Source organism: Bactrocera tryoni, chromosome 4, assembly GCF_016617805.1.
Source record: "Bactrocera tryoni isolate S06 chromosome 4, CSIRO_BtryS06_freeze2, whole genome shotgun sequence".
Lineage (NCBI taxonomy): Eukaryota > Metazoa > Arthropoda > Insecta > Diptera > Tephritidae > Bactrocera > Bactrocera tryoni.
In genome coordinates, this window is record NC_052502.1 from 79399155 (window position 1) to 79424824 (window position 25670).

Below are 25670 nucleotides of genomic sequence, written 5' to 3' on the forward strand. Positions count from 1 at the left end.
TGTTTACACAAAGAAATGTACGGAGTCGTGAAGAAAGGAAAGGTGCCAGCAAGAAGGAAAGGACATATGGAATGTTAGCACGGTTATTGCAATTCGATAGCAAATAGAAATGGTTACAAACGAAAGTGAGAAAAGAAAGCCCAATTGAATGCGCGGGCAAACAGAGCCATGTCAATGGAATAAAATTTAATGAATTGTGAGCGCCGATTGAGCAGATGTTCGGTTAATCTTAAGCAATTGTACGGTGGATTTTATCGATTCTTATACACATATAGGATTGTATGTACATACATATGAATGTATATACACATATGTGTACTTACATAAATATGTATCATACATGCATGCCTAGATGAGGAGCAAATGAGTCGCCACTAAATTCTTGTACCGCAGATAATTATTACTTTCATATCAAAAAAAAAAACTATCGCAATCACACACAGACACACGTACATACACACGGTTCCAACCAGGATTCAATTCCTCCAAGCATTTGAAACATTTTTTTCCTAAGCACTTCCTTACTAAATATTGCTAAAATATCCACTGTGTACAAATCAATTTTGCAAATACTTAAAGCAAACTGCAGAGCTGAACTGCAAATCGAAAACGTAGAGCAGATAGCTTAACAAATGCGAAAGCTTGAACAATGTTGAGTTTCAAGTAATTTTAACTTCAAAGTATGGATCTATAAATCTATATTATATATATGTACATACATATATACATATATGTATGTCGTATACCCGAATCCAAATTTTGCTCCACTCATTCCCAACAAAGATTTGTTTTCAACTCTACAATTCTCACCCTTATTATAGCAAAGTCTTCATATAATTTAGCGGAGACTTTACTCTCTTCAAAAATGACAAGAGTTTGAAAAGGTGGTGCTGCCACGATCCAAAGGAAATGAAGTGGTTAAAACGTAGCACTGCTTGCACTCCGGTTCACATTCGAGTTTTGTACACAGCGGTGAACGGACGAGTTTGCCGAGGCCATATTATACAAACAGTGTCAGTGCCTTTTACGCGAATAAAATCATACATGCCTATACCCCAACTGAAATAAAAGCACCATAGAAAACAACGATTTTTATTCAAGTGCTTAAAAAGGTAAAAAATTGTGAAACGTGTATATGTATGATTGTGCATGTTCTATTATTGGTAATAATTCAAAGCAGCAGCCCTTATAAAAAATTTTTTAATCAAACTTTTATGTACATGCATATGTGCGTGTAATATAATTCATTACGAATTGTTTAAATACTTCTGAAGTGCACTTAAAATGCGTGGTATTCGCTAAAAAGCTTTGGACATAATCGATCAACGCGAAACTAATTAAAACGGCTAGACTGTAAATGAGCATGCGCAGCCACGCGGACTAAACAACCACTTGCAGACGCAATGCAATACGGGCAGCATCGCCACTCGAACACCACTTGAGGCCACTCTACATTTAAATGGAATAAAAGGTACGGAAATAGTGCGCGCGCGTTTTAAAGGTCGCAAATCTGAGAAAGAGTTTCAAAAAATATGGGAGAGCACAAAAGAAAGCAAAAAATTTGCAAAAGCAGTCGCTTTTTAATTCCTGTTTTCCAATTGAGACGAAAATCTGCCAATGGCAGCAACACATTCTCATACTCCGCGAATATCAGCACATGCGCCAGAAGACAGCAATTGGAGTGGCCAAACTACTTTACTTGCAAACAAAAACTGCGAAGTTAATCATTTGTAAACCTGATTTTCACTGCCTTTTCCATAAGCGCTTTGTTTATCCGATGTACGCAGACGAACATACATACATGATTCGCTTTCGTTGCGCAGCTGGAATGCCGGCAGGCAGAGTCGACTGCTGGACCCTTAAATGCCGTCAAGAGTGAAATTAGAATAAATAATTTGGAAAAAACGTTTTGCGTACGTTAAATTAAACTGAAGTGACAACTGAGTGAATGCACACGGGTGCCAATTTCTCTTTTTTTATTCGGCAATTTAAACATTTTTTAAACTAATAATTTACACGGTTAATTAATTAGTTGTTCTCCTTTCTTTGCAGATATTTAACTAAATTTCTATAAACAATGCTTAAGTGGGCAGTTAACACACCGCGACTGTCCTATCTTACAGTGGACGAATCAAAAGCAAATACCGAAAACTTGCAGCTGAAAACTTTAAGCGCCTTATCCCCGGGAAAACTCAGCACTCCTAATGAAATAATTTCCACCCAAACACAAACGCTCTCCGTCAAGCGGCAGAGGCTGAAACGGAAATCTTCTGATATTTACCTTTCACGACGTTTGCAAAACTGGTTGGATAAGGAAAATCAAGTGACATCTACTCCACTTCACTCAAGCTCAAAGGTATATAACAAAAACGGTCCTTTGCGTCGGCTTAACAGTTTCAAAGACTTATCCAACATCATACCTTATGAGAACGCTGTCTCAAACAATCCCCCAAACCCAAACTTATCACAGTTTAACGCACCAAGTCAGTGTATAGATAATGATATATTAACAAAGAACAATCCTGTCAACTATGCTACTACACTGCCTACTCTCGAAGTCGAATACTCGCCATGCGGCCTAGTTCCCGGACCGATTCTGGCATTGCGCGGTTTGGGTATTGCTGATAGATACTTTGATCAACCGCGATATCTGCCACATAATAAGAGCGAGGAAACTATAGTACAAACAAAACCAACCATTAATATAATTAATTCTACGTTTCAAAATCAAAGGCATACACGACGATCTTTAAATAGCATACGCGATGATACTGCATCATTGAGCTCTTCCAAAATGGGTGATCAAACGCTGGAACGTATGATAGACGCGATATTGGAGAGCACAAGAAAGGAAAAGAAGCCTATGAAGTTTGCGAGACAATCAAATAACCAGCAGTGCATGGTAATGTCACCCACATACACACCTGCAGAAGATCCCGCCAACGATTTAAGTGAATTTTGGATTGAGACACAAAATGAAGAGCCGCTTTTACAAACAATGCGAAAGAAACGACGTTCTCGACCAGCTAGTGTTACATCAATATACAGCGAGCGAGAGGTTCGGTCTCCACATCGAACAAGCAACCGTAAACGTAATATTTTTCACTTGCGCCGACAGCGAGCAGTGCGTAGAAAACGGAAAACTCCTAAGGACAGCGTGAAACAATATACACATAAAATAGGTGAGCCAACATCGACAAACAAAGAACTAACAGAATCGGCCGAGCATAATTGTAAACGGGTTGATAATTCAAGCCCTGATAGTGGTCACAATTCCTTCAGCGAATTGGATGACAATTCCATCATGCTGGAGAGTAATTGCTTAGCGATCGTCAGCCCGCTGGAGAGCTCTGATCTGTGTGCTTTAAATTCAACAAAACGGCGCCTTAGCTTTACAAATCAGACGTCAATCGTATAGTATACATATGCATACCCATACATATGTTTTATGGATTAGCGTTATAATTTGTTGCATTTTCTGTTTATTACTTGATATAACGTTTTTTTACAATTTATTTTCGAATAAAATCGTAATCTTTTGTAGCTAATATTGTTTTAATTGTTCACGTCAACTACCGGTAGAGGCCATAATATTGGCCATTTCTGCCCCGTTTAACAATAATTCAATTCTGTAAACACTTCACTATCTACGCGAACTTACTGCCACTTATAAGCACTTTACGCGGGATAGTTCCGTAAAGTGGACACAGTATTGCATTAGTATTCTGCGGGTGAAGGGCTTGCAAGTGTTTACAAACCATGACTAAATTATGCGTAAATTTAAAGAAAGAACAGCATTTGAAGTTGGACCCCGGGTGGTGTCATATGAAAATTACCAGCAAATACGCCGACGCTGGTCATTAAACCATACGTAAATGTCTGAGGGCCTGGGAAACATGTGTAACTATTTCGCAAGGCTAACGTCATCGACAAACAGCTGCCGTTATGGTATTCAACACCGTTTCCGTTTCAAGTAGTCTCAAACACTTTGGCTTTTTAGTAAGAAAGAAAGTACCTGCTTACAAACTACTGCATAAGCATAGGAACCTACTCCGCTACAAGTGCATATGTTTCCTCGTACTCGTACACTAAAATAACACGGATATAAACATTCCGTTAAAATTGTAATGGGATCAGTACCAATACACTACACCTAATGATGCTTACGTAAAAATATGTTTTCAAGTTTTTGCCTATTCAATTCTTTAACACATTATACACACACATGTGTACAATCAGCAAAATTTCGTACTCTGAATCATTTATTCACATATAGTACACTCTTCGCAGATAATGCTCTATACTAAGTTGTTGAGCGGCTTATTGTCATTTTAATAGCTTTTGCTTGCCGCAGCTGCTCTAGTTTGAACTGAAATGTGTGACTGAGATTGTGCCATAGCCTATACGCTGGCAATAGATACACATACAAACACAATAATTACACGAATGAATGTCAGTGCGTCTTAAGTGAATAACGTAAACGTGAATCGACATACAGACATACGTAAAAGGATTTGTGTGCAAACCTACCTATATACATATGTATGTACATACATATGTACGGTAAGCGTACCCAGGCAATGAAAGCAACACACGCGTGCAGACTTCTTGATACCCGTATATCTTAGAGAGCCGTGTGTGTTATTCACATACATACATATGCATGCATAATTTAGCGCCAAAAATTGGCAGGCTGGTAATTTGGCGACATATGCCAACGACGAAAACGACGAAGTACGCGTTTGCGCAACGCGCATCTGTCGCCAGTAGCGGCACGAGTCAAGAGCCAACACAACAATAAGACCTACATATACAATGTAGCAGCCGAGGCGGGCGTTTGCGTTGGCGCTGCCCGCACAAATTGCATTGCCACCGAAGCACTCTTTGCCATTCTTCAGTAACTTTTGTTGAACATAAGTAAGTGAATTGCTTGAAATGCGTTTAATGGGTTGTAGCGGCGTCATATACATATGTATACATAAGTGCATATGTATACATATATATAGTATACTCGTATGCGCATCGTTTCAAGTGTTCCTCTCTATTACTCATTGAAACGTTATTTTCCTCCGCTCTAGTACATGCTTTGAGTGAAGCTGTGCAGTTGTCGCTGCTTAAAATTTCCTGCCCGCAATCGCTCTTCCGTACTGCATATATACATGTACATGTGGATATGTATGTACTATAATATGTATGTATTTACACACGTTCTATAGCATTGAAAGCAAATTAATTTTGTATGTCGAAGTATTGATTTAACATTTGCCTGCTGCTGATGAGTTTTAATAACTCATTTACTGCATTATGATAGAAGGATTGTCAACCTATTTGCTCGCGATCGATCAGCAATCAGAGCACATTTCATGCATACGACGTCTACATCAGCGGTGACATTTTGTCTTGGCAACAATTGATCGATGGCTTCCAATCTTTTGCTCGCATGTGTAAATCACACATTTATGAAAGTAAAATGATCCGAAAAGCACTCAACGTGAAATAATGATTATTTTCCAGCGGCAATGTAATTTTTCACAAATACTTAAGACACGCACATACATACATACATATGTATGTATGCAGGATAATGTATAACCGTTGGCAGAGAAGGAGAGTTTGATTAATCACTTTGATAGTGTTGCAGAGAAAAATACATATCTATATACATACATATTTATATATGTCGAGAAACTGATGACTTCTACTTAGTATTTTGGACGCTTTATACTTATGATCCTCGGTAACATTGTATTTTTGCTTCCATTTCTACTTTGTTTAAACAGCACGGTGTTCCTTTGCAATCTCCTTCTATACGTATCGGGCCATTGTTGCTTTCCGTCTTTGTTGCTCTTTTGATCTGTTACTCTAGAGCGACTTCTCTGCTACTTCTTGAATAGTTGGAATTGTGTCTAGCACAATAGCCCAGAATGCGTTTTATATCGATTCGTAAAGGTAACTGGAGCAAGTATTGAATAAGGTAACATTGTTCTCCAAATTTTGATGATGTTTCGTAGTTCTTTCAATCTGAAGCCAGCAACAAGCAACAGTATCAATAAAAGCGCGCCAATATTGGCGCAACTGCAAATGTGGCGATCACTCAATTGCTGCACATTATTACATGTGCCACAAAAATATTCTTTAAGGATCCGCAAACGTTCTATGGATACCCAAAAAACCTTATTGAGTTTCTTCCCATTTGTTTGTCGCAACTATATACGTAAATCCTGTCATATTTGTTAATTTATTATGCAAATCATTATGTTTATGCCAATCCTACCGGATCACGAGTCGTGCCCAGCACTCATTTCTAGTTCCCAACTCGCTACCCATAAATGTGTGTACATATGTGCGTGCTCCTGTATTACTATTAATTTTCCTCTCCCGATGTGCTTTGTACCTTTTTAATTTAATCAATTTCGGTGTTACGAAAGGTGTCAATCTTACTCAGTGTAGCCCAGCGGACGGACATTCGCAAATGTCCGGATGCCGGTGTCTCCTTTATCGTATCAAAATATGTCTCAAAAGAGGGTTAAATGTAAATTATGTACATACATACATATGTATGTAAACACAAAAAAGAAGAAAACAGCCCAACAGTGGCAGATGCCACAGGCCTACAGCAAAGTTTTCGTATGACTAGAAGATTATAAGATTCCCATATGGGACGCGCAACGTCCTTACGTCTCGCAAGAGCAGCACCTCGCATAAAAACTAGCTCGTTCATGCGACACCTAATGAGTTAGGTAATATTGTTGCTGCAATTAAATTTAAATAAAAAGGTACACTTTTTGTATTTTTATGTGAGCTGCGAAGGCACAACAAACTTAAACACGTACAATTCTCAAACGGGATCAATCACAGGGCTTAAGTAAAAAGTTGTTTCCAACAACCAGTCGTCGGCAAACGTGGTGCTGTTTCTATACATACTTTTCACATGCATATCTGCTTAATTAGCGGCATAAAAGGCGCTCAACAAACAGCCGTCGTTTGCAACCGTCTAATCAAGAGTAAAGAAGTCAAAGAATAATTCCAGGACAATTGGCTGCAGCTTTAATTCTGTTTCGATTTGGTCTAACTATTGCCTAAAATTGTCAAATTCGCCTACCAAACAGATTAATTCAAGTTACACACTGCGCGGAGGATCAATAAATAAAAAGGGTAGTTAAAAAGGTGGGCAGTGCATTTTGCGGAAAGCAACTGTAAAATTAATGACTTTTCTAACTGTCCTGTGCAACCGGACATGCCGTCAGCCACTACGGGTACATTATACCAACAATAATTACTTAAGTCATATTATAAGCGCTTCAGTGTGCAACACCGCGATTAATTGATTCTTAACTGTTTTCAAAGATATAAAAATAAGAACTAAAAAGCACCCCTCAAGCTTATCATAATAGATTTCTCAGATTGCGGTTAATGACCACGGGACACGCTGCGACCGCGCCGACCGACTTCTTATTTCTCCTCTAAATGTTTTTATTTACGCGCCTTTCTTATGTGCGTTTATTTAATTGACCAGTGACTACAATATCCGCACGAAAACAATGCTTGCATGTCTCGCTGCCTGACACTTTCTTTACAACTATTCATGCTTGACTGGACGAAAATATATTTGTAAATGCATACATATGTACATAAGTATGTATGTACATGGCTTTAAATATATGTAGATGACCCTTGTCAACTGTAAACAAAACAGCGTGGACAGGAAACAAGTAAAGCCGTCAAGGCAGTCAAGGTGATGTGGGCGCTTTCCCGTAGCCGGAAAATGAAAACTTTCATGAGAAAATGAATCAGTTACTTGTTTATAACTTGGAAATTATGCATAATGGACAACAAATGTTTATGGTCAGTTGAGCAAATGAAATCAAATTATGGGAGCTAGAATCGGCTAAGGGTAAAATACATTTAAAATCGGAATCAATCGCTAATTGCTATGTAAATACGTATGTATATGTGAGTGAAAACGATCTTTTCCAAAGTGGGAAGAATATTCCTTTGAACGACTATTGAGAACGAAGAATAATTGAAACACTCTGCAATAGTTTAGTTGATAGTTGATCTCTTGCCAACAGGTGCTACTTCGGACTAAGTAGGCAATTGAGAAGTAAAGTTCTCTCTCGACGAACAAAAATAAAACTCTATAAGTCACTCATTATTCCCATCCTGCTATATGGTGCAGAGGCATGGACGATGACAGCATCTGATGAGACGATGTTACGAGTTTTCGAGAGAAAGGTTCTGCGGTAGATTTATGGTCCTTTGCGCGTTGGTCACGACGAATATCGCATTCGACGGAACAATGAGCTGTTTAAGATATACGACGACATTGACATAGTTCAGCCATTTAAAAGACAGTAGCTCCGCTGGCTGGGTCATGTCATCCGAATAGACCAAAACACTCCAGCTCTGAAAGTATTCGACGCAGTACCCGCCGGGGGAAGCAGAGGAAGAGGAAGACCTCCATTCCGTTGGAAAGACCAGATGGAGAAGGACGTGGTTTCGCTTGGAATCTCCAATTGACGCCACCTTGCGAACCTTATTGTTAAGAAAAGTCTGAAAATTGCATCGTAACGGCATTGATCTTTTTCACATTAAAGAAATAAACCGTTCCCGAGACGATATCAAAATATACCCTATGCGAGGATAATAAATTTTCCACATATAACGGTGTCTGTAATCAGAATTCACAGTTTTAACTGTTACTTTAATAAAACACACACAAGAACTCTAAAAAACTTTAGAGCTCATTTGCTTTCAGCACTTTTTAATAACACAGCATCTCGTAGTAATTGCCTGTTCATTTTATAGATTTTTGATGAAGTCATTAAGTGAATAAAACAGCGCTCCTATCATTACATAAAAACACATTTATGTATGTACATACATATGTACATGTACAAAAATTGGAAATATTCTGCGCATAGGGGTTAATCAAGTAATACTCGATAATCAATAGGGGTTCCTTGTACAAGCAGAGAGGAGATGTTGGCGATGTACATACGTATGTACATATGTATGTAAGTACATTCATATTAGAGTGGTTTGATTTACAGGGAGCTAAAAATCGTATAAGCGATCATTCTGAATGCTATGGGCTTAAAACCGGTTTTCAACCAGCGATTTTTAATGTGATAATTTTAGTGATCAAAAAATTTCTTCGTTAAATTTTGCGATATACGAATTAAATTCAATACGTAACTGCATTTTTATATTTTATTGATCATTTATCAGAACTATACAACCGATTATGCAGATTAATTAAAGTTAGCCTTAAAAATCACTGGCTCGAAACCGGTTTCAGATCCACAGTCTCTTAGCCAAACATGTTTAGAATGATCCGAGAAACATTTCTCGCATACGCGATTTTATAGAAAAAAATCGACCTGTTCTAGTGTACATACATATGTGCCTGAGCTAAAGCGATGTGTGTGTGTCCGCTAATGCGGCTATTGTTCTTCGTCCAGCGTTCGAGTGAGGCGACATACACATCAATCTAATCAAAGCACTAATAGAGTTTGGACCTTAAATCAAAAAAGGCACTAACGATGACAGGACATGTGCAAAATATCATTAATAAACAGCTATTTTATATTTGTATGTGCCGAAAATTTCACGCAGGACATACCCGCATATGGTCCCGGTGGACGGAACGGCATATAAACACACAAGATTGCCTAATTTGGCACATTCACACAGCGTTATTACAAATGACTTTCATACTCTGCAAGCGACCAGAGAGATAAAGGACGAACTGAAAATTCCGTTGGCCGGCAGCACGTGCTGCATTGCCCGGTGCAGAGAAACCAATCAAACAATATACAAGTACGAATAAGAAGACACAAATAAAGAAGCAAATATTTATTACCAACGCTTACTTCTATGTCTTTGTTTGACAATAACACAGCAACCTCAAATAATTCCATTCATTATTGCTGTTGGAACTTCTACCTACTAAAAACATCTGCCCAAGCAGGGCATACTGGCGCATACTGAGATTATACGCGCGTGCGCGCCTTTTATGTAAATATTCAATTCCTCACACATATTATGTATAGACATATGTATGTATGTATGTATATACGTGCGGCTTAGTTAACATTGCTCGGATCAAGGCATTCCATTATTGATGCACCTGTACTGGCGAACCACATGCCCTCAGGTTCGTTTTTATGCGTACAAACATACAAATATACACTCCTCACATTTACCTAGTTCTTTGACCAAAATACTTGCAATTACTATATTTCGGTTGTATGTTCAAAGGAGCCTTCCCCTATTGATTTCTTATCAAAACGTTAACAGGTAAGTGCGGGCGACGGTAGATTGGCTCCCCATGACTGACCGTTGCCGTTGTCCTGCAGGACAGTTGCCCTGGTAAAGACTGAAAGCTACATATAGCTACTAGCAGGTGATAAGTAGGAAATTCAAAATATAAACCATTTTTGGCTGTCAACTTTTTAATGACCTATAAAACCATAAATAAATATACATATGTACGTACATACTTTACTATGGATGGAGTTGGTGTGAAAGAGTAGTTTGGGAAGCTAGCTAATCTGGTTTATAATATGTTACGACTTAAGAAGTACACACATTCCCTTAAATATTTCGTTTATAGACTCCATAAATAATCAATATCATCTTCGTTTTTTTCGCTAAAGTCGAAAAGTGTTGCTCTGCCGTTGCCGCAGGTATTCTACTTTTTCTAATTTTCATGCAACTGGTTCCTTTAACTGCAATCCTCTTATAAGCAGTGAGAAAGAACATTATAAGCAAGTGGGTATTTGCATACATACTATACATACATACATACACATGTATGTACATTTATTCAAATAATTATTGCATAAATGTGCTCAAAACGGTTTAACCAACACACTTGGGTTGCTTTCTACTACATTCTACTATTTACTTCCCAAAACGTCAGCATTTGAATGGAAATTGTGTCGGCAGTTGCGACGAAGCGTAAAACTTGTATATTATATGAATGCCATCCAGCTGAACCGTGCAGGACATACATATGAACCGGAGCAAAAGATTTTCCTCGCTACCATATGGTCAACAAAAGAGAAGCGAATGCATTACGAAGAATAGGCAATTCGACATGTGTCGTGTCTGTTTACAGAAATAATTGGAAACGTTTAGGCTCACATTTGACCATTTCGAATTATAAGTACGCACTTGCGTACTCAAGCGTTAAGCCAAAAAGGATAAATTAAATTTGAAGTCATAAAAACGTAACGACCTACTGACAACTTCTTAGCTATTTAGTTGGCGCGCTGATCTTGTGAATTTAGCACAGGTTTAGAAGTCTGCTTTGCACGGAAGTTCTTACATATGTACATATGTACATATCTCTGGATCTCTATCTTTTGCATGCATATCTCTGGATTATACGTACATACATATGTACGTTTATATTTGTTTGCCAGACATACATATGTATGTATGTACTTGAATGGATCTGTTATAAAACAATGTTTTTTTGCTGCCTCTTAGTATAACAAACACACATTGTAATAATACATACTTACATATACAAGGTCTGTCGCAAAAGAAACAGGACTTTTTAAATATAACTGTTTCTGGTGGCGCTACCTATCTGTGGGTATATGAAATAAAAAGTTCGATCTCTTGTTGACATTTCGTAAAAATTTTAAGACAATTGGATAACTACAATCGATCTTATCGATCAAAAAGTGACAGCAGCTTTTGGTCATCGGTCGTAAAATGCAAAGAGCAAATATTAAGTTTTGTTTTAAACTTGGGAAAACGTTTCTTCTTCTTCTTAATTGGCGTAGACACCGCTTACGCGATTATAGCCGAGTTAACAACAGCGCGCCAGTCGTTTCTTCTTTTCGCTGCGTGGCGCCAATTGGATATTCCAAGCGAAGCCAGGTCCTTCTCCACTTGGTCCTTCCAACGGGTGGAGGTCTTCCTCTTCCTCTGCTTCCCCGGCGGTGCTGCTTCGAATACTTTCAGAGCTGGAGTGTTTTCATCCATCCGGACAACATGACCTAGCCAGCGTAGCCGCTGTCTTTTAATTCGCTGAACTATGTCAATGTCGTCAGCATATATCTCGTACAGCTCATCGTTCCATCGGATGCGATATTCGCCGTGGCCAATGCGCAAAGGACCATAAATCTTTCGCAGAATTTTTCTCTCGAAAACTCGTAACGTCGACTCATCGGTTGCTGTCATCGCCCAAGCCTCTGCACCATATAGCAGGACGGGAATTATGAGCGACTTATAAAGTTTTGCTTTTGTTCGTCGAGAGAGGACTTTACTTTTCAATTGCCTACTCAGTCCGAAGTAGCACCTGTTGGCAAGAGCAATCCTGCGTTGGATTTCCAGGCTGACATTATTAGTGGTGTTAATGCTGGTTCCTAAATAGACGAAATTATCTACAACTTCAAAGTTATGACTGTCAACAGTGACGTGAGAGCCAAGTCGCGAGTGCGACGACTGTTTGTTTGATGACAGGAGATATTTCGTTTTGCCCTCGTTCACTACCAGACCCATTTTCTGTGCTTCCTTGTCCAGCCTAGAGAAAGCAGAACTAACGGCGCGGGTGTTGAGGCCGATGATATCAATATCGTCGGCATACGCCAACAGCTGTACACTCTTATAGAAGATGGTACCTTCTCTGTTTAATTCTTCAGCTCGAACTATTTTCTCCAGGAGCAAGTTGAAGAAGTCGCACGATAGGGAGTCGCCTTGTCTGAAACCTCGTTTGGTATCGAACGGCTCGGAGAGGTCCTTCCCGATCCTGACGGAGCTTTTCGTGTTGTTCAACGTCAGTTTACACAGCCGTATTAGTTTTGCGGGGATACCAAATTCAGACATCGCGACATAAAGGCAGCTCCTTTTCGTGCTGTCGAAAGCAGCTTTGAAATGGACGAAGAGGTGGTGTGTGTCGATTCTCCTTTCACGGGTCTTTTCCAAGATTTGGCGCATGGTGAATATCTGGTCGGTTGTTGATTTTCCAGGTCTGAAGCCACACTGATAAGGTCCAATCAGTTTGTTGACGGTGGGCTTTAATCTTTCACACAATACGCTCGATAGAACCTTATATGCGATGTTGAGGAGGCTAATCCCACGGTAGTTGGCGCAGATTGTGGGGTCTCCTTTTTTATGGATTGGGCATAGCACACTTAAATTCCAATCGTTGGGCATGCTCTCGTCCGACCATATTTTACAAAAGAAGCTGATGCATGCTCCCTATTAGTTCTTCGCCGCCGTGTTTGAATAGCTCGGCCGGTAGTCCGTCGGCCCCTGCCGCTTTGTTGTTCTTGAGGCGGGCAATTGCTATTCGAACTTCTTCATGGTCGGGTAATGGAACGTCTGCTCCATCGTCATCGATTGGGAATCGGGTTCTCCTTCTCCTGGTGTTGTGCGTTCACTGCCATTCAGCAGGCTGGAGAAGTGTTCCCTCCATAATTTAACTATGCTCTGGGCATCAGTGACTAGATCACCTTTGGGGGTCCTACAAGAGTATGCTCCGGTCTTGAAACCTTCTGTAAGCCGCCGCATTTTTTCGTAGAATTTTCGAGCATTACCCCTGTCGGCCAGCTTATCAAGCTCTTCGTACTCACGCATTTCGGCCTCTTTCTTCTTCTGTCTGCAAATGCGTCTCGCGTCTCGGAAAACGTTTACTGAAACATTTTAAATGATGAAAAAAGTTTATGGTGATCAGCGCCTATCCCGTAGTAATGTGCATGAGTGGATTAAGCGATTCCAAGAAGGTCGTGAGAACCTCTGTGACGATCAGAAATCGGTCGTCTTCAGAAGTCAAAAATAAAGACAATGCTGATTTGTTTTTACGGTTCCGAGGGTATTGTACACCGAGAGTTCGTCCCACCTGGCCAAACGATTAATGCTGTATTTTACCTAGGTGTTCTGAAGGGACCTGGCGCCTGTTGCACGATAATGCGCCGTGTTATCGGTCGACGCTTGTCACTGATTTTTTGACAAAAAACTCCATATTAACCATTAATCACTCATCCTACTCACCTGATCTGGCACCCTGTGATTTTTACCTATTTGGAAAACTTCATTTGCCCATGAAAGGACACTGGTTTCAGGACATTTCAGCTATCCAAAAGGCGACGACCGATATTCTCAAGAGTATTCCGAAAAATGACATTAAACACTCATTTGAAATGCTAATTGACCGGGCTAAATGCTATATCGAAGCACAAGGAAACTACTTTGAATAAAAAAAATATAACTTTTGAAAAATATTAATTTTTTGATGTTTTTTTTAACAGTCCTGTTTCTTTTGCAGCGGACCTTGTATGTATATATATATATATACATATATATATGTATGTACACAGAACGTTTGTACATCGCTGCTTTAAGAATCCCTCTTTTATGTATATATTTATGTTACTTTGTGTATGTACATATGTATGTACTATATGTAGGTATGCAATCATCAAGCTGCACACGAAACCGCATTGTCGTTCTTTATAGACTCTCAGGTGATAAACAAAAAATTACATCATGCTGCAATAGCCAACATCCGGTCAAGCGACATAATCTAACTGCTAAGATCATATCGGACACACGTTAATGTGCTGCGCGCGTGGCCAGTCATAACCACAGACCGGCTATTGGCTGCATCTCTGACTAATGTGCGCCGTCGTCAGCTGCCTCGGGGGTCTCGATCCTTTTGTTTTGGTCATTAACAACTGAACTGTATGTATTCTAACACGTGATAATAGTGATAACGCAAGCCAACATGAGTATGTATGTATGTATGTGTTTTAATTTTGTGGTTTACCGTTTTTTCTTACCGCCCACTGATTGTGTTGCAAGATAAGAACGTCATTTTACCAATTTTAAATGTTCGTTCATTTCGGTGTTTATTGCTTTAAACTTAACCCGATTGTGTGACAGTTTATTTAACCCGCTGTCAACACTACCAATGCAAACGTATTGGGCTGCGCCATTGCATACCGTCTCGCGAATATAAATGTATGTATGTATAGGCAAATACAGTTATAACATAAGAACTGCGCTTATAGTACATGTGGTTCGTTATTTCAAACATTAGCCCACACACAGCAGTGAATTTTACACGATTGTGGCATAAATGCAATGGAGGGATAGGATCTTGCGGTTGCATAGGCTCACCAATGATTAATGATTTTTACATTTTGGGTTTAGAATTTTTATAATTGAAATTGTTTTAAAAGATGTTAAATAGAGTAATGATAATTGAAAACAACTTAGGGAGCCTACCGCTAATGTTAAAGTCGCTAAATTAGAAAGTTGAATAAGTTTGATAAAAATCACTATAACATCATTAAATGGCGCGAAAACTAACACATACACAGCGTGCAACTCATAAGTCATTTGCAGCAGAAAGGGATGAACAACCGTGCAACGTACACAAGAATCTTGATTAACTTTGCCAATTCAAACTTAGGAAATCTTAACTCATAGAAACGTTTAACAGCGCTATTGGGTTACCAGTAATTTACCCGTTAGTCTCATTTCCAGTAGACGCACATTGACCTTGATAAAAGTAGCGAAAATCACCAATATTAGAAAGATAAAAACGACTTGTCCAATTATTTCGCTAAAGGTTGTTCGCATAATGCTGCTGATGGCACTCCTAAAATAGAACGACACTTAAAGGGATAACCAAAAACACCTCTCAAATAGTACTTGTTTACTTAACGAACTCACACAGTGCTCTTTGTGCCAACGTCAGACGACCGTCGATCATATAAAGTATGATGTTGCAATTTTTTATTGAAGAATCGAACCACGACAGCCGGTTCTACGTACCGGAATTGACTCGAATTTTATCCGACCAAGGGCTGTTTTTTCGGCGATCTAAAAAAAAAATCTACCTACCTACAAGTTTCATGAGGTGGTTCAAACAAAAGTGAATTTTTACAAAATATCTTCGATATTAAGTATATAAAATTTAGGAACTAGAATTTTTGAACTTTTGAAAATTTGGAGAAATTAAAGTATTTGTTTCATTCAAAGCATAGGGTAACTGTGAGAGTGACACGTCGCTAGACCAAGCTAGAAAAGTGCATCTTTAAGTTCTATCACTATTTTTATGAAAGATATAAGACAAATTCAAAGACTGAAGAGTATTCGAGTAAAAATTAATATTTTTCATTGTTATTCAGATTATTACATTGTGAGTGTACAACTCTTTATCTTTTATAATAAATTTTGTAAACAAATTTGTTGAAGTATTTTTCTGAATATTAAAAACCGGCGAAGATCGTTTTTCCGCCCCCAAGACGTTGCGCCCGGGGCGACGGCCCCCTTCGCCCCCCCTAGCTACGCCACTGTCTGCAACCACTTTGCGCGCTTTTACATATGTATTTATGTACTTATGCGTACGTATAGGGTGAAAGTAAATGTCATTAAAATTTATTCGCACATTGGTGAATATTTTGCATACGAAATGTGTTCAACAAGCGAGTAACGACAACTTAAACAGTCATATCCTGCGATCCTTTTTCAGACGTCTTACTTCAGGGCGTATGCAGCATGTATACCTATTCGATTGAAGAAGGAATAATTGTCATTTCGCCACCTTAGAAAACAAGTGATGCGCATTTAATTGTACTTCAAACGAAGAAAAACATTTTGTTACAAATTTGTAATTCATAGGTGCGGCTGACACATCATTTTTCTCACTATTACAATGCAGAGGCAATCGCTCTAACTATGCACATATGTACATACATATGTAAGTGTCTAAAGGGGTTACATGGGCATCGTTTATATACATGATATGGAACAAAAGGCGTATCCTTTTATATGTTAAAGAATACTTGAGCCATATGCAAAAATTTTAAAGAGTACAATTATAATTTATTTAAGTATGTGAAATCGGCACTGAATATAATTTATATTTTTGCTTAAGGGTGCTTGCAAATCTTTCAGAAAATTTATATAGGAAAAACTCTCTGCAAAAAAACAGCACCCCATCACGTACTAGGGCAAGATCACGCCACGTTGGAAGCAACATTAAAGATCGAAGTGGTCGGTGGCAGGCACCGTGCCCGGCCAGTGCTTAGCTGACTCTTGCGCCGCGATGTGATGTAGTTTAAACGTCGCGAGGTGATTTCGCAGGAAGCTAGCTGCCAGTTGGCGCTATAAAAGAAACGCAGGCACCGTGCCTGGCCAGTGCTTAGCTGCCTCTTGCGCCGCGATGTGATGTAGTTTAACAGTCGCGAGGTGATTTCGCGGGAAGCAGGCTGCCAGTTGGCGCTATAAAAGAAACGCAGGCACAGTGCCTGACCAGTGCTTAGCTGACTCTTGCGCCGCGATGTGATGTAGTTTAAAAGTCGCGAGGTGATTTCGCAGGAAGCTAGCTGCCAGTTGGCGCTATAAAAGAAACGCAGGCACCGTGCCTGGCCAGTGCTTAGCTGACTCTTGCGCCGCGATGTGATGTAGTTTAACAGTCGCAAGGTGATGAAGTTTAACAGTCGCGAGGTGATTTCGCGGGAAGCAGGCTGACAGTTGGCGCTATAAAAGAAACGCAGGCACCGTGCCTGGCCAGTGCTTAGGTGACTCTCGCGTCTCAACATTATGTGATTTGAAAGTCACAAAATGATTTCAGGGGAAGCTGGCTGCCAGCTATCTATTTCTAATAATAGTCTCTTTGGAGCAGCTGCTCCTTTAATTTTCGCAAGGAATGTTATCGGCTGGATATATATGTACATACATACTCTGCATATAATAAGTTAGTATATGTGAGGTTACAGAACTGTGATCATTTCATCATACAATTAGCGGCATATACATGTGAATAAATCAGTTTAATGTTATGTAATTTGCTTTTGTTGGTGTTATTAACAAATTTAAAAAATACTATGAATATTTAAAACATACATACATGTATTTATCCACAACAGCAAAGGCAAATCAGATACGGAAAGTGCAGGTTGACCGACAACTTCTGAAACGTGAGCTGAAAACAAATAATAGATCTGATATAAAATATGAGATTAATATGAGGCTTTTAGATACATATTTATAAAATACAACTAACACATTTTTCTATAATAAACTCAAAACTCAATTATTTATCTACAGTAAGCGTTTTTTAAGGTACCAATTAACCATTAAGTTATATACGATTTTAACTAAGAACCTCAGAACGTTTTTTTGGTGCATGCCAAATTGTGTGAGGATATCATGTGAAATCCATACAGGTATTTGTTCTTGATCGGTCAATTTGTATGACAATATATAGAGGTCCTATCTGAACAATTTTAAAGGGGTCATAAATTGTAAACAAAGGGTCATTGATCCTATAAAGTGTAAACACAAGAGTCAATGTGAGCAAAATGTAAACAAAAAGGTAATTGACCAATTAATGTTAACAAAAGGGTCACCGGTAGTAATTGCCCGATAAATGGTAAACAAAGTTGCACACGTTCTTTTTTTCAAGAAACTTATCATTACTCGGAACTTCCGATATCGAATCACTATAAGCTATAAATGCCATACACAGCAATGGGTCAAAATCAAGTCCTTTCTCGTGTTCAGGCGGGACCACTAGCATTTAGTTGCCATACAAACTGATCGATCAATATCAAGATAAAAAAAAGTATTTCCCCTTTTTTGATCTTTGCAAGATGCAAGAGTATAAAGAGTTCGGTTACATACACATGCATACCGAATACCGTTCAATCGTCAATTTTTTTGCGCAATTTATGCAAATAAATCAGCAGCAATAAATTTTTGCCTGCACCTCAGCAAAGTATCAGAAAACATAAGCAATACTGCTTGTGCTTTTCTAATATTTACGTAGCTCGAACGCACCCGATGTCTTGCTATATTTTCGCAGTGATTAACACTTGCAACATCTCAGCAGTCGAATAAATGATATATGTGCATATGCTTGTAATTACCTCATCGGGTTATTTATTCATTAAATCATCTTTAGTATTAAGCAAAACAATTTCAGTAACTACTGTAACATTTAAACCAACATATCTATTTGCTGTATACAATATAAAGAAAGTATAAGACAACAGACGTCCTGAGTTCAACAATGGCTTATAAAATGGAAATGTTATAATGTATTTAATGTTTTCGGGCTATAGGACTTAGGAAAATTATATAATTTTCCCCATCTTTTTACTCCGTATTTACTTTGTGCCTCCGTCTGTGTTTATTCCTATATAATTTAATAGATTTTTAACGATATCGGCGCTCCTCATAGTCACGGCCACGACGCTCGAAATCTCTTTCCTTAGGCCTGTTTCGCTCACGTTCACGGTCCCTATCACAATCCAAATCTTTTCTCCGTTCAGTTCGATTCCGACTTTCACTTCGACTACGACTTCTACTTCTAGAATGGTGCTTGCGCTTATGTTTTTTCTTGTGCTTTTCTCGGTAGTGATCCCGATCCCTGCTGCTGTGGTATGAGTTTGAAGGCGAATCTTCACGTCTTCTGTTACAGTAGTTATCGCGGTCATCGTGCTCGTCTCGATAACTCCCACTACTTGCTTGTTGAAGTCTGCTTCGACTGCTACCAGCGCCACCACTTCTGCGATCATAAATTGCATCATCATAGTCATAATTCGCACCTCCACTATTGGGTGCCACATTCCTTGCTGAGCTTAATTGCTGTTGACTTATATTATTTTTGCGACAATATTCCTCCAATTTCTTTTCTATTTGCTTTTGGATAGGAACAGGTATACGAGGAAATAATGTAGAAAACCAATCGAGCTTAGTGAGAAATTGATACACCACCTGGCCAATAGTTATAGTCTGCATTGTAAGAGAAAAACAAAAGCAATTACTAATAATTTCCATTTTGAGAAAATAATATTTAATGTTTATTGATATATTGACTCATACACTCGACTCACCTGTCCACCGCCAGCCTTTACATCAATTTCTTCTTCATCTTGAAAATAATCTTCATACCAGTCGTACAAATCTGCTGGCGGTTGAGTATATCTAAGGTACATAAAACCTGAAAATAATTCATTGTTTTAATTGTTTGATGTACATAAATTTTTCTTTAAAAAATGTTACATTTGCAAAATACCTCCGAAAGCAGAACTGGATTGATCTGATATATCTGGATATTGTGATGACGGTGCTGTTAACACCTTTTGACTTACCACCTACCTAGAGCCCTTATATAGGGTGAATCTGTGTGGTTTAGAAGTCCGTTAACCTGCTTTCTAGTCAGCCTAAGGGTGTACAATTTATACAATAGACAGTAAGCCGTGGATACAATGCCGCCAGCGCCCACTCCTCGCACCTTAAATATATGAATGCTATTTAGTATGAAAATAAAATCCCTTTTAACTACTGCAAGTAATTTAACTTTTATATGCAGTATATTTATTTAAAACGAAATACTACATTTCATAAACTCACTCCGCCACACATGCCAGTTTGTCCAGACGTTTTTCGAGATCCTCGCTCCCAAGGCTCCATGTGTTTTACTTGATAATAGATCTCGTCAACAACTTCATGATAAGTTTTAAGTTTGAACAAATGAACTATAATTGATAAAAAAAAAAGAGATAATAAAAAATCCTTCAAAGACCAAAATCAAATGTGTGTTCGCTACTGTACCTTTCGGGACGTACCTTTGAAATAGCTAGAGCCCTGTATGTTCGCTAGAATAAGGGGATTGAGGTTCATAGTTGCTTCATTTCCCCACAGCGGCAGAGTATTATGTTGTTTACCAATCTTCTTCGCCGCTGAAGACTGCTGCTGATATTCTACAAAATATATTACAATTATTGAATGAGTCCAACGACTTTAAACAATCTGCCGATCTAAAATTGACTTCGCACATATCTTTGCCAATTTACAGATACTTCCTCTTACCTTCATCCATTTTAATTAATAGTTTATTCTCACACACTTTACAATTAATAATCAACAATTTTTAATAAAAATCTATTAGTTTCCATAACTCACGATAAAATACCATAAACGTTTGGCGACGGAAAAATATGTACAAAACGCGACAACCACGAATTCAGCGGAATAAGAAATCATTCAGCAAAGCTCTTACTTTCAATGCTGCCACTAAATTCTCTCTTTGTGAAATTATTCAGACGTAGACGAAATTCAATAAACGACCGAGTTGACAAAACTAACAGACTAGACTACACACATTCTGAAATTTCTGTATGAATTAGATTCGATAAAAATTTTTCAGACGAGTCTCGGGTATTAGCACTTGCTGGGTTGTTAAAAAAATATGCTACGCTAAACAATTTATTAAATATATCAAACCTCATTTCTAGCCTCTTGTCTAAATATCTTAAAAATTGATTTTAGACTGACATAAACTTCCAATCAAAATTGTGAGGTTATCAGTTTGCAATATTTGCGCTTACCGTCATCCATTTCCGCTAACAAGTCTGTTCACTTTATATATAACAATTAACCAATTACAACCAATTTTACACAATATTCTTAAATTGTATTGTTTTAAGTTTCACTCACGATCAGCACCGTTTTGTTTTAAGAATTAGAATTAAAAATTTACTGTATGTGAAAAAATGCTGCAGTATGAAATAAGCGAAAACCGTCTCCATATCACGCGTTGTTAAACTTAGCGGGAAATTTTTCAATGCTACCAACTGATTTTTTTATATTTAAAATGTTTACAACTATAATGTCGGCTTTTTTCGAGAATCGAAATTAATAACGTAAATGTAACTATTAATCAATTCGTTGTTTCCAGAACTAGCAAAAAAATCCTAGATAAGCAACCCTGTTCGTCGTATCCTTGCAGTCCGCATTTTTAACAGCAACAATGTAGTATTACATATTTGGGGAAATTCAATGTCACACACAATACTACCAGAAGTAAAAAATTGTTGAACAATTTTAATTATTGCTCTTTTAAACGGTAAAAGAAATTAATGAAGTTTTTACGTTTCGTGATTTTAACAATTTCTAAGGATGTGAAAGAGAAAGTATACACCTTTTGTGTGGTGCTGTAAGACTAACTAGGCTCAAAGCTACATTATATGTAAAAATTATGAATACTTATGTTTGGTTATTAGCTACACAATAAGGGAATATAATATAATATATAACATAAATTCATAATTGGACCACAAAAATATATAAAATCTATCGAAAATGTTAAAGTTAAATACAACAATATATATATTGTATTCTTAAGTTTGTAACATATACCCAAAAGAAATTAAACAGCTGACTTAAAGATGGAATAATACCAAGCCCACACACAGTAAGCACAAATGCTGTAAGAAAAGTATATTTGTATATCTTTTTTTATCATTGTCCACAAAATATTTCTCTTCCTGACGAAGTACCAAAATATATATATATTTTTATAAATAAATTGATTATTGCAACCCTGTCAATTTCTTTGTACAATCCGGCTTATTTGCGAATTTGTGTTAGCAAAAAAATTGAACGTCCGATACCTTGTTTAGTTTTCATATAAAATGGATTTTAACATTTAGAAGTTGGGCGAAAGCAGTTATATTTTTTACTATTATTTTTCTGCTTTGCAGAACTGCGGAGCTGATGTGAAAACATAAAAATAAGAATATATACCACTTATGTACATTTAAAGCGGAAAGTCGTGCTCTTAATAATTACCATTTCGAACAGCAGTATAGAAAACTAAATATCTAAACGCCAATATGTCTAGCACCTCTTCTACCGACGATAGTGGAGATTTGTTCGATCCTCTTGCCGAAGAGCTCCAAAATGTTCAATCTGTAATACATGTTACGCGTGAAAATATAGATGCCCTTAATGCAAAGTTTGCAAATTTACAAGAGCCGCCTCCAATGTATATAACAGAATATCAAGAACTTACTTCGAAGCTTCATGATCTTTTCGTAAAGGAACATGAACTAATGGAGCAAGTGAGCAGCCAGCAAGAGGAAGCAAATAAAATAGATCAACAAAAAATCCAGTTTGAATATACCAATCACCAATCCCAATATCAGAATCAGAATCAGCAACAATCATCGCATCAACATGCGCTTTTACCATCAATTGATATGGTTTGTAAATTGTTATGGTTTTTTTATTTCATTCCTATTCATATGGTAAAATTTTTTATATTTAGACGGATTCTTATGTGGCAAACAGTAATAGTGGAAGTCGATGTAGTACTTTAACGCGACCACCAAAAGTGCTGTTGCGAGCTCATTTACCAAATCAACAGCGAACATCTGTTGAAGTTGTACCAGGTGTTCGATTACGAGATGCGCTTATGAAGGCACTTAAATTACGACAACTAAAACCAGACATGTGTGAAGTTTCTGCAACAGATAGTGGCCGCAGCATTATTCCATGGGACACTGATATTGGTTCACTCATGGTGGAAGAAATTTATGTACGCTTATTGGATAAATTTCCAATAATGACTCATATATCACACCAGTTCATAAGAAAGACATTTTTTTCATTGGCCTTTTGTGAGGGCTGTCGTCGTTTGCTTTTTAGTGGTTTTTACTGCAGCCAGTGTAATTTTCGGTTCCATCAAAGATGTTCCGATAAAGTACCCACACTTTGTCAACAATTTCCAATGGATATTTCCTATTATCAACGACTTTTGGCACAAAACCCAGAAAATTTTGTTGGAATATTACATCCTGGAAGGAATGCGATATTAAATCAAGGAAGGCACCCTCGCACAATTAGCCAACAAGATCGCTCAAACTCAGCTCCGAATGTGTGTATTAATAGACCATTAACAGAGGCGCAACGGTGTTTAGTGCAGAATCATGTTCCTTTACAGGTTACTATTGCAGAAATAATAATAAAGGTTTTAATATTCTGATGGATATTTAATTTCAGCATCATGGTAGCGATCACCCTAACTCAACACAGGCTTCACCCACCGGCACGTTGAAAACTATAAAGCGACAAAGAGCTCGGTCTGCAGACGAAAGCAATAAAAATCTTTTGTCACCTCGGGACGGAAAAGGTTCTGAAGAAAATTGGGTATGGTTTTTAAAAGCGAAGTGAAAAAGTACATTTAATCATACATTTATATACATTATAGAATATTCAAGCTGAGGAAATCCTGATTGGTCCGAGGATTGGTTCCGGATCTTTTGGTACCGTATATAAAGCTCATTGGCATGGTCCAGTGGCTGTAAAAACATTGAATGTTAAAACTCCAAGTCCTGTCCAGTTGCAGGCATTTAAAAATGAAGTGGCCATGTTAAAAAAGACCCGACATTGCAATATTCTTTTGTTTATGGGGTGTGTCTCTAAACCGTCGTTAGCTATTGTAACGCAATGGTGCGAAGGTTCTAGTCTGTACAAACATATACACGTAAATGAAACTAAGTTTAAACTCAACACTTTAATCGATATTGGTAGACAAGTGGCGCAAGGAATGGATTATCTTCATGCAAAAAATATAATTCATAGGTATAAGATTCAGCTGTATATTCGAAAATTATTTTAATCTGCAACGTTTGATTACCTTTTAGGGATTTAAAATCTAACAACATATTTTTACATGAGGATTTGTCGGTAAAGATAGGTGATTTCGGTTTGGCCACTGCAAAGACACGCTGGTCTGGAGAAAAACAAGCGAATCAACCTACTGGCAGTATTTTGTGGATGGCTCCCGAAGTGATACGCATGCAAGAACAGAATCCTTATTCCTTCCAATCGGACGTTTATGCCTTTGGTATTGTTATATACGAGCTATTAGCTGAATGTTTACCATATAGTCATATCAACAACAAAGACCAAATTTTGTTCATGGTTGGACGGGGATTGCTTCGACCAGATATGACTAAAGTGCGAGGGGACGCCCCACAAGCTCTCAAACGTCTGGCCGAGGATTGTATTAAATATGATCGAAACGATCGCCCACTATTTCGACCTCTACTGAACATGTTGGAAACTATGTTAAGGGCAATGCCGAAAATTCACCGTAGTGCTAGTGAACCAAATATGACGCAAACACAGTTACATAGTGAAGATTTCTATCAGTGCCCTAGTCCTAAAACTCCAGTTAACTTCAGTAATTTCCAGTTTTATAATAGTGCGGGTAATATCTAGCGATGCTGATCCGATATTACTATTGTGATAACAAAAATGAGGGACAGGCGATATCCCTTTTGAACACTAAAAACTAGTGTAGGTACCTTTGACTATGTAACAAAGAGCAAGGAAATTTAGTTACATACACTTAAAATTTTCGGGCCATTGTTATTGACGGCAAAATATACTTAAAATAATATTTTATTTTCTCTAAGTCTGAGTTAATATACAAACACAGTTATTGCATTAGTAAAAAAAAAATTCTCTAAACAGTTTTCAGGAATTTTGTTGAGCAAACAGTTCTTGGCTTAAAGTTCGTTCCGGTGTATAGATCCGAGTGTTTTGAAAGCATTTGCCAATTTGTTAATTGAATTTAATAAAACATGAACCGCTCGCCAGCAATGGTGACTTGTTGGTATCTTCGGAATCTTCAGCTTAGCCTGATATTTCATAGATGCTTATGAATAGAATTACGTTTTTGTGAAACACTACCTTAATTAAAGTTTTAAGTAGAATAATTAGAGGGCAAGAGCATTTAATTGCATTGAGAATGTAACTAAAAAATAAGTAAATTAATATAATATGTAAATGATTTTAAGATATTAAGATTATATAAAATATGTTTCACCGGACAAGTTTAG

General features: G+C 37.8%; 3 protein-coding genes across 6 annotated transcripts; 2 read left to right on the top strand and 1 right to left on the bottom strand.

Annotated features, from left to right (window-relative positions):
* Nucleotides 1-364: 364 nt before the first annotated feature.
* On the top strand, nt 365-3480 carry LOC120774884. The gene is made up of 2 exons (XM_040104740.1): nt 365-1112; nt 2053-3480. The coding sequence occupies exon 2, from the start codon at nt 2078-2080 to the stop codon at nt 3416-3418; it is 1341 nt and encodes a 446-aa protein (XP_039960674.1). The 5' UTR covers nt 365-1112; nt 2053-2077; the 3' UTR covers nt 3419-3480.
* A 15407-nt stretch (nt 3481-18887) lies between these two features.
* On the bottom strand, nt 18888-20996 carry LOC120774889 (pre-mRNA-splicing factor 38B). 2 transcript variants are annotated; one of them, XM_040104752.1, is made up of 6 exons: nt 20851-20996; nt 20607-20741; nt 20392-20516; nt 20137-20272; nt 19872-19978; nt 18888-19770 (listed from the first exon to the last, which is right to left on the bottom strand). In XM_040104752.1, the coding sequence occupies exons 1-6, from the start codon at nt 20858-20860 to the stop codon at nt 19192-19194; spliced, it is 1092 nt and encodes a 363-aa protein (XP_039960686.1). In that variant the 5' UTR covers nt 20861-20996; the 3' UTR covers nt 18888-19191. The 2 variants fall into 2 exon arrangements, with proteins under 2 accessions (XP_039960686.1, XP_039960687.1); XM_040104753.1 differs by lacking the exon at nt 20851-20996 and having other exon boundaries at nt 20593-20685.
* Nucleotides 20997-21784: 788 nt separating this feature from the next.
* LOC120774879 (raf homolog serine/threonine-protein kinase Raf) lies at nt 21785-25596 on the top strand. Of its 3 annotated transcripts, none has more exons than XM_040104735.1 (6): nt 21785-21886; nt 22524-23024; nt 23090-23764; nt 23824-23970; nt 24032-24405; nt 24468-25596. In XM_040104735.1, the coding sequence occupies exons 2-6, from the start codon at nt 22656-22658 to the stop codon at nt 25045-25047; spliced, it is 2145 nt and encodes a 714-aa protein (XP_039960669.1). In that variant the 5' UTR covers nt 21785-21886; nt 22524-22655; the 3' UTR covers nt 25048-25596. The 3 variants fall into 3 exon arrangements, with proteins under 3 accessions (XP_039960669.1, XP_039960668.1, XP_039960667.1); XM_040104734.1 differs by lacking the exon at nt 21785-21886 and adding an exon at nt 21893-22249; XM_040104733.1 differs by lacking the exon at nt 21785-21886 and adding an exon at nt 21893-22234.
* Nucleotides 25597-25670: the final 74 nt, after the last annotated feature.

What these genes read in the sequence shown, in the direction of transcription:
- LOC120774884 (XM_040104740.1), top strand. Translation starts at nt 2,078, where the DNA reads ATGCTTAAGTGGGCAGTTAACACACCGCGACTGTCCTATCTTACAGTG.
- LOC120774889 (XM_040104752.1), bottom strand. An exon ending in ACCCTATATAAGGGCTCTAG is followed by an intron (nt 19,979 to 20,136) that starts GTAGGTGGTAAG and finishes AATTATTTTCAG; the next exon opens with GTTTTATGTACCTTAGATAT. An exon ending in TAAAGGCTGGCGGTGGACAG is followed by an intron (nt 19,771 to 19,871) that starts GTGAGTCGAGTG and finishes CTTACAATGCAG; the next exon opens with ACTATAACTATTGGCCAGGT.
- LOC120774879 (XM_040104735.1), top strand. Translation starts at nt 22,656, where the DNA reads ATGTCTAGCACCTCTTCTACCGACGATAGTGGAGATTTGTTCGATCCT. An exon ending in AGAATCATGTTCCTTTACAG is followed by an intron (nt 23,765 to 23,823) that starts GTTACTATTGCA and finishes ATTTAATTTCAG; the next exon opens with CATCATGGTAGCGATCACCC. An exon ending in GCAAAAAATATAATTCATAG is followed by an intron (nt 24,406 to 24,467) that starts GTATAAGATTCA and finishes ATTACCTTTTAG; the next exon opens with GGATTTAAAATCTAACAACA.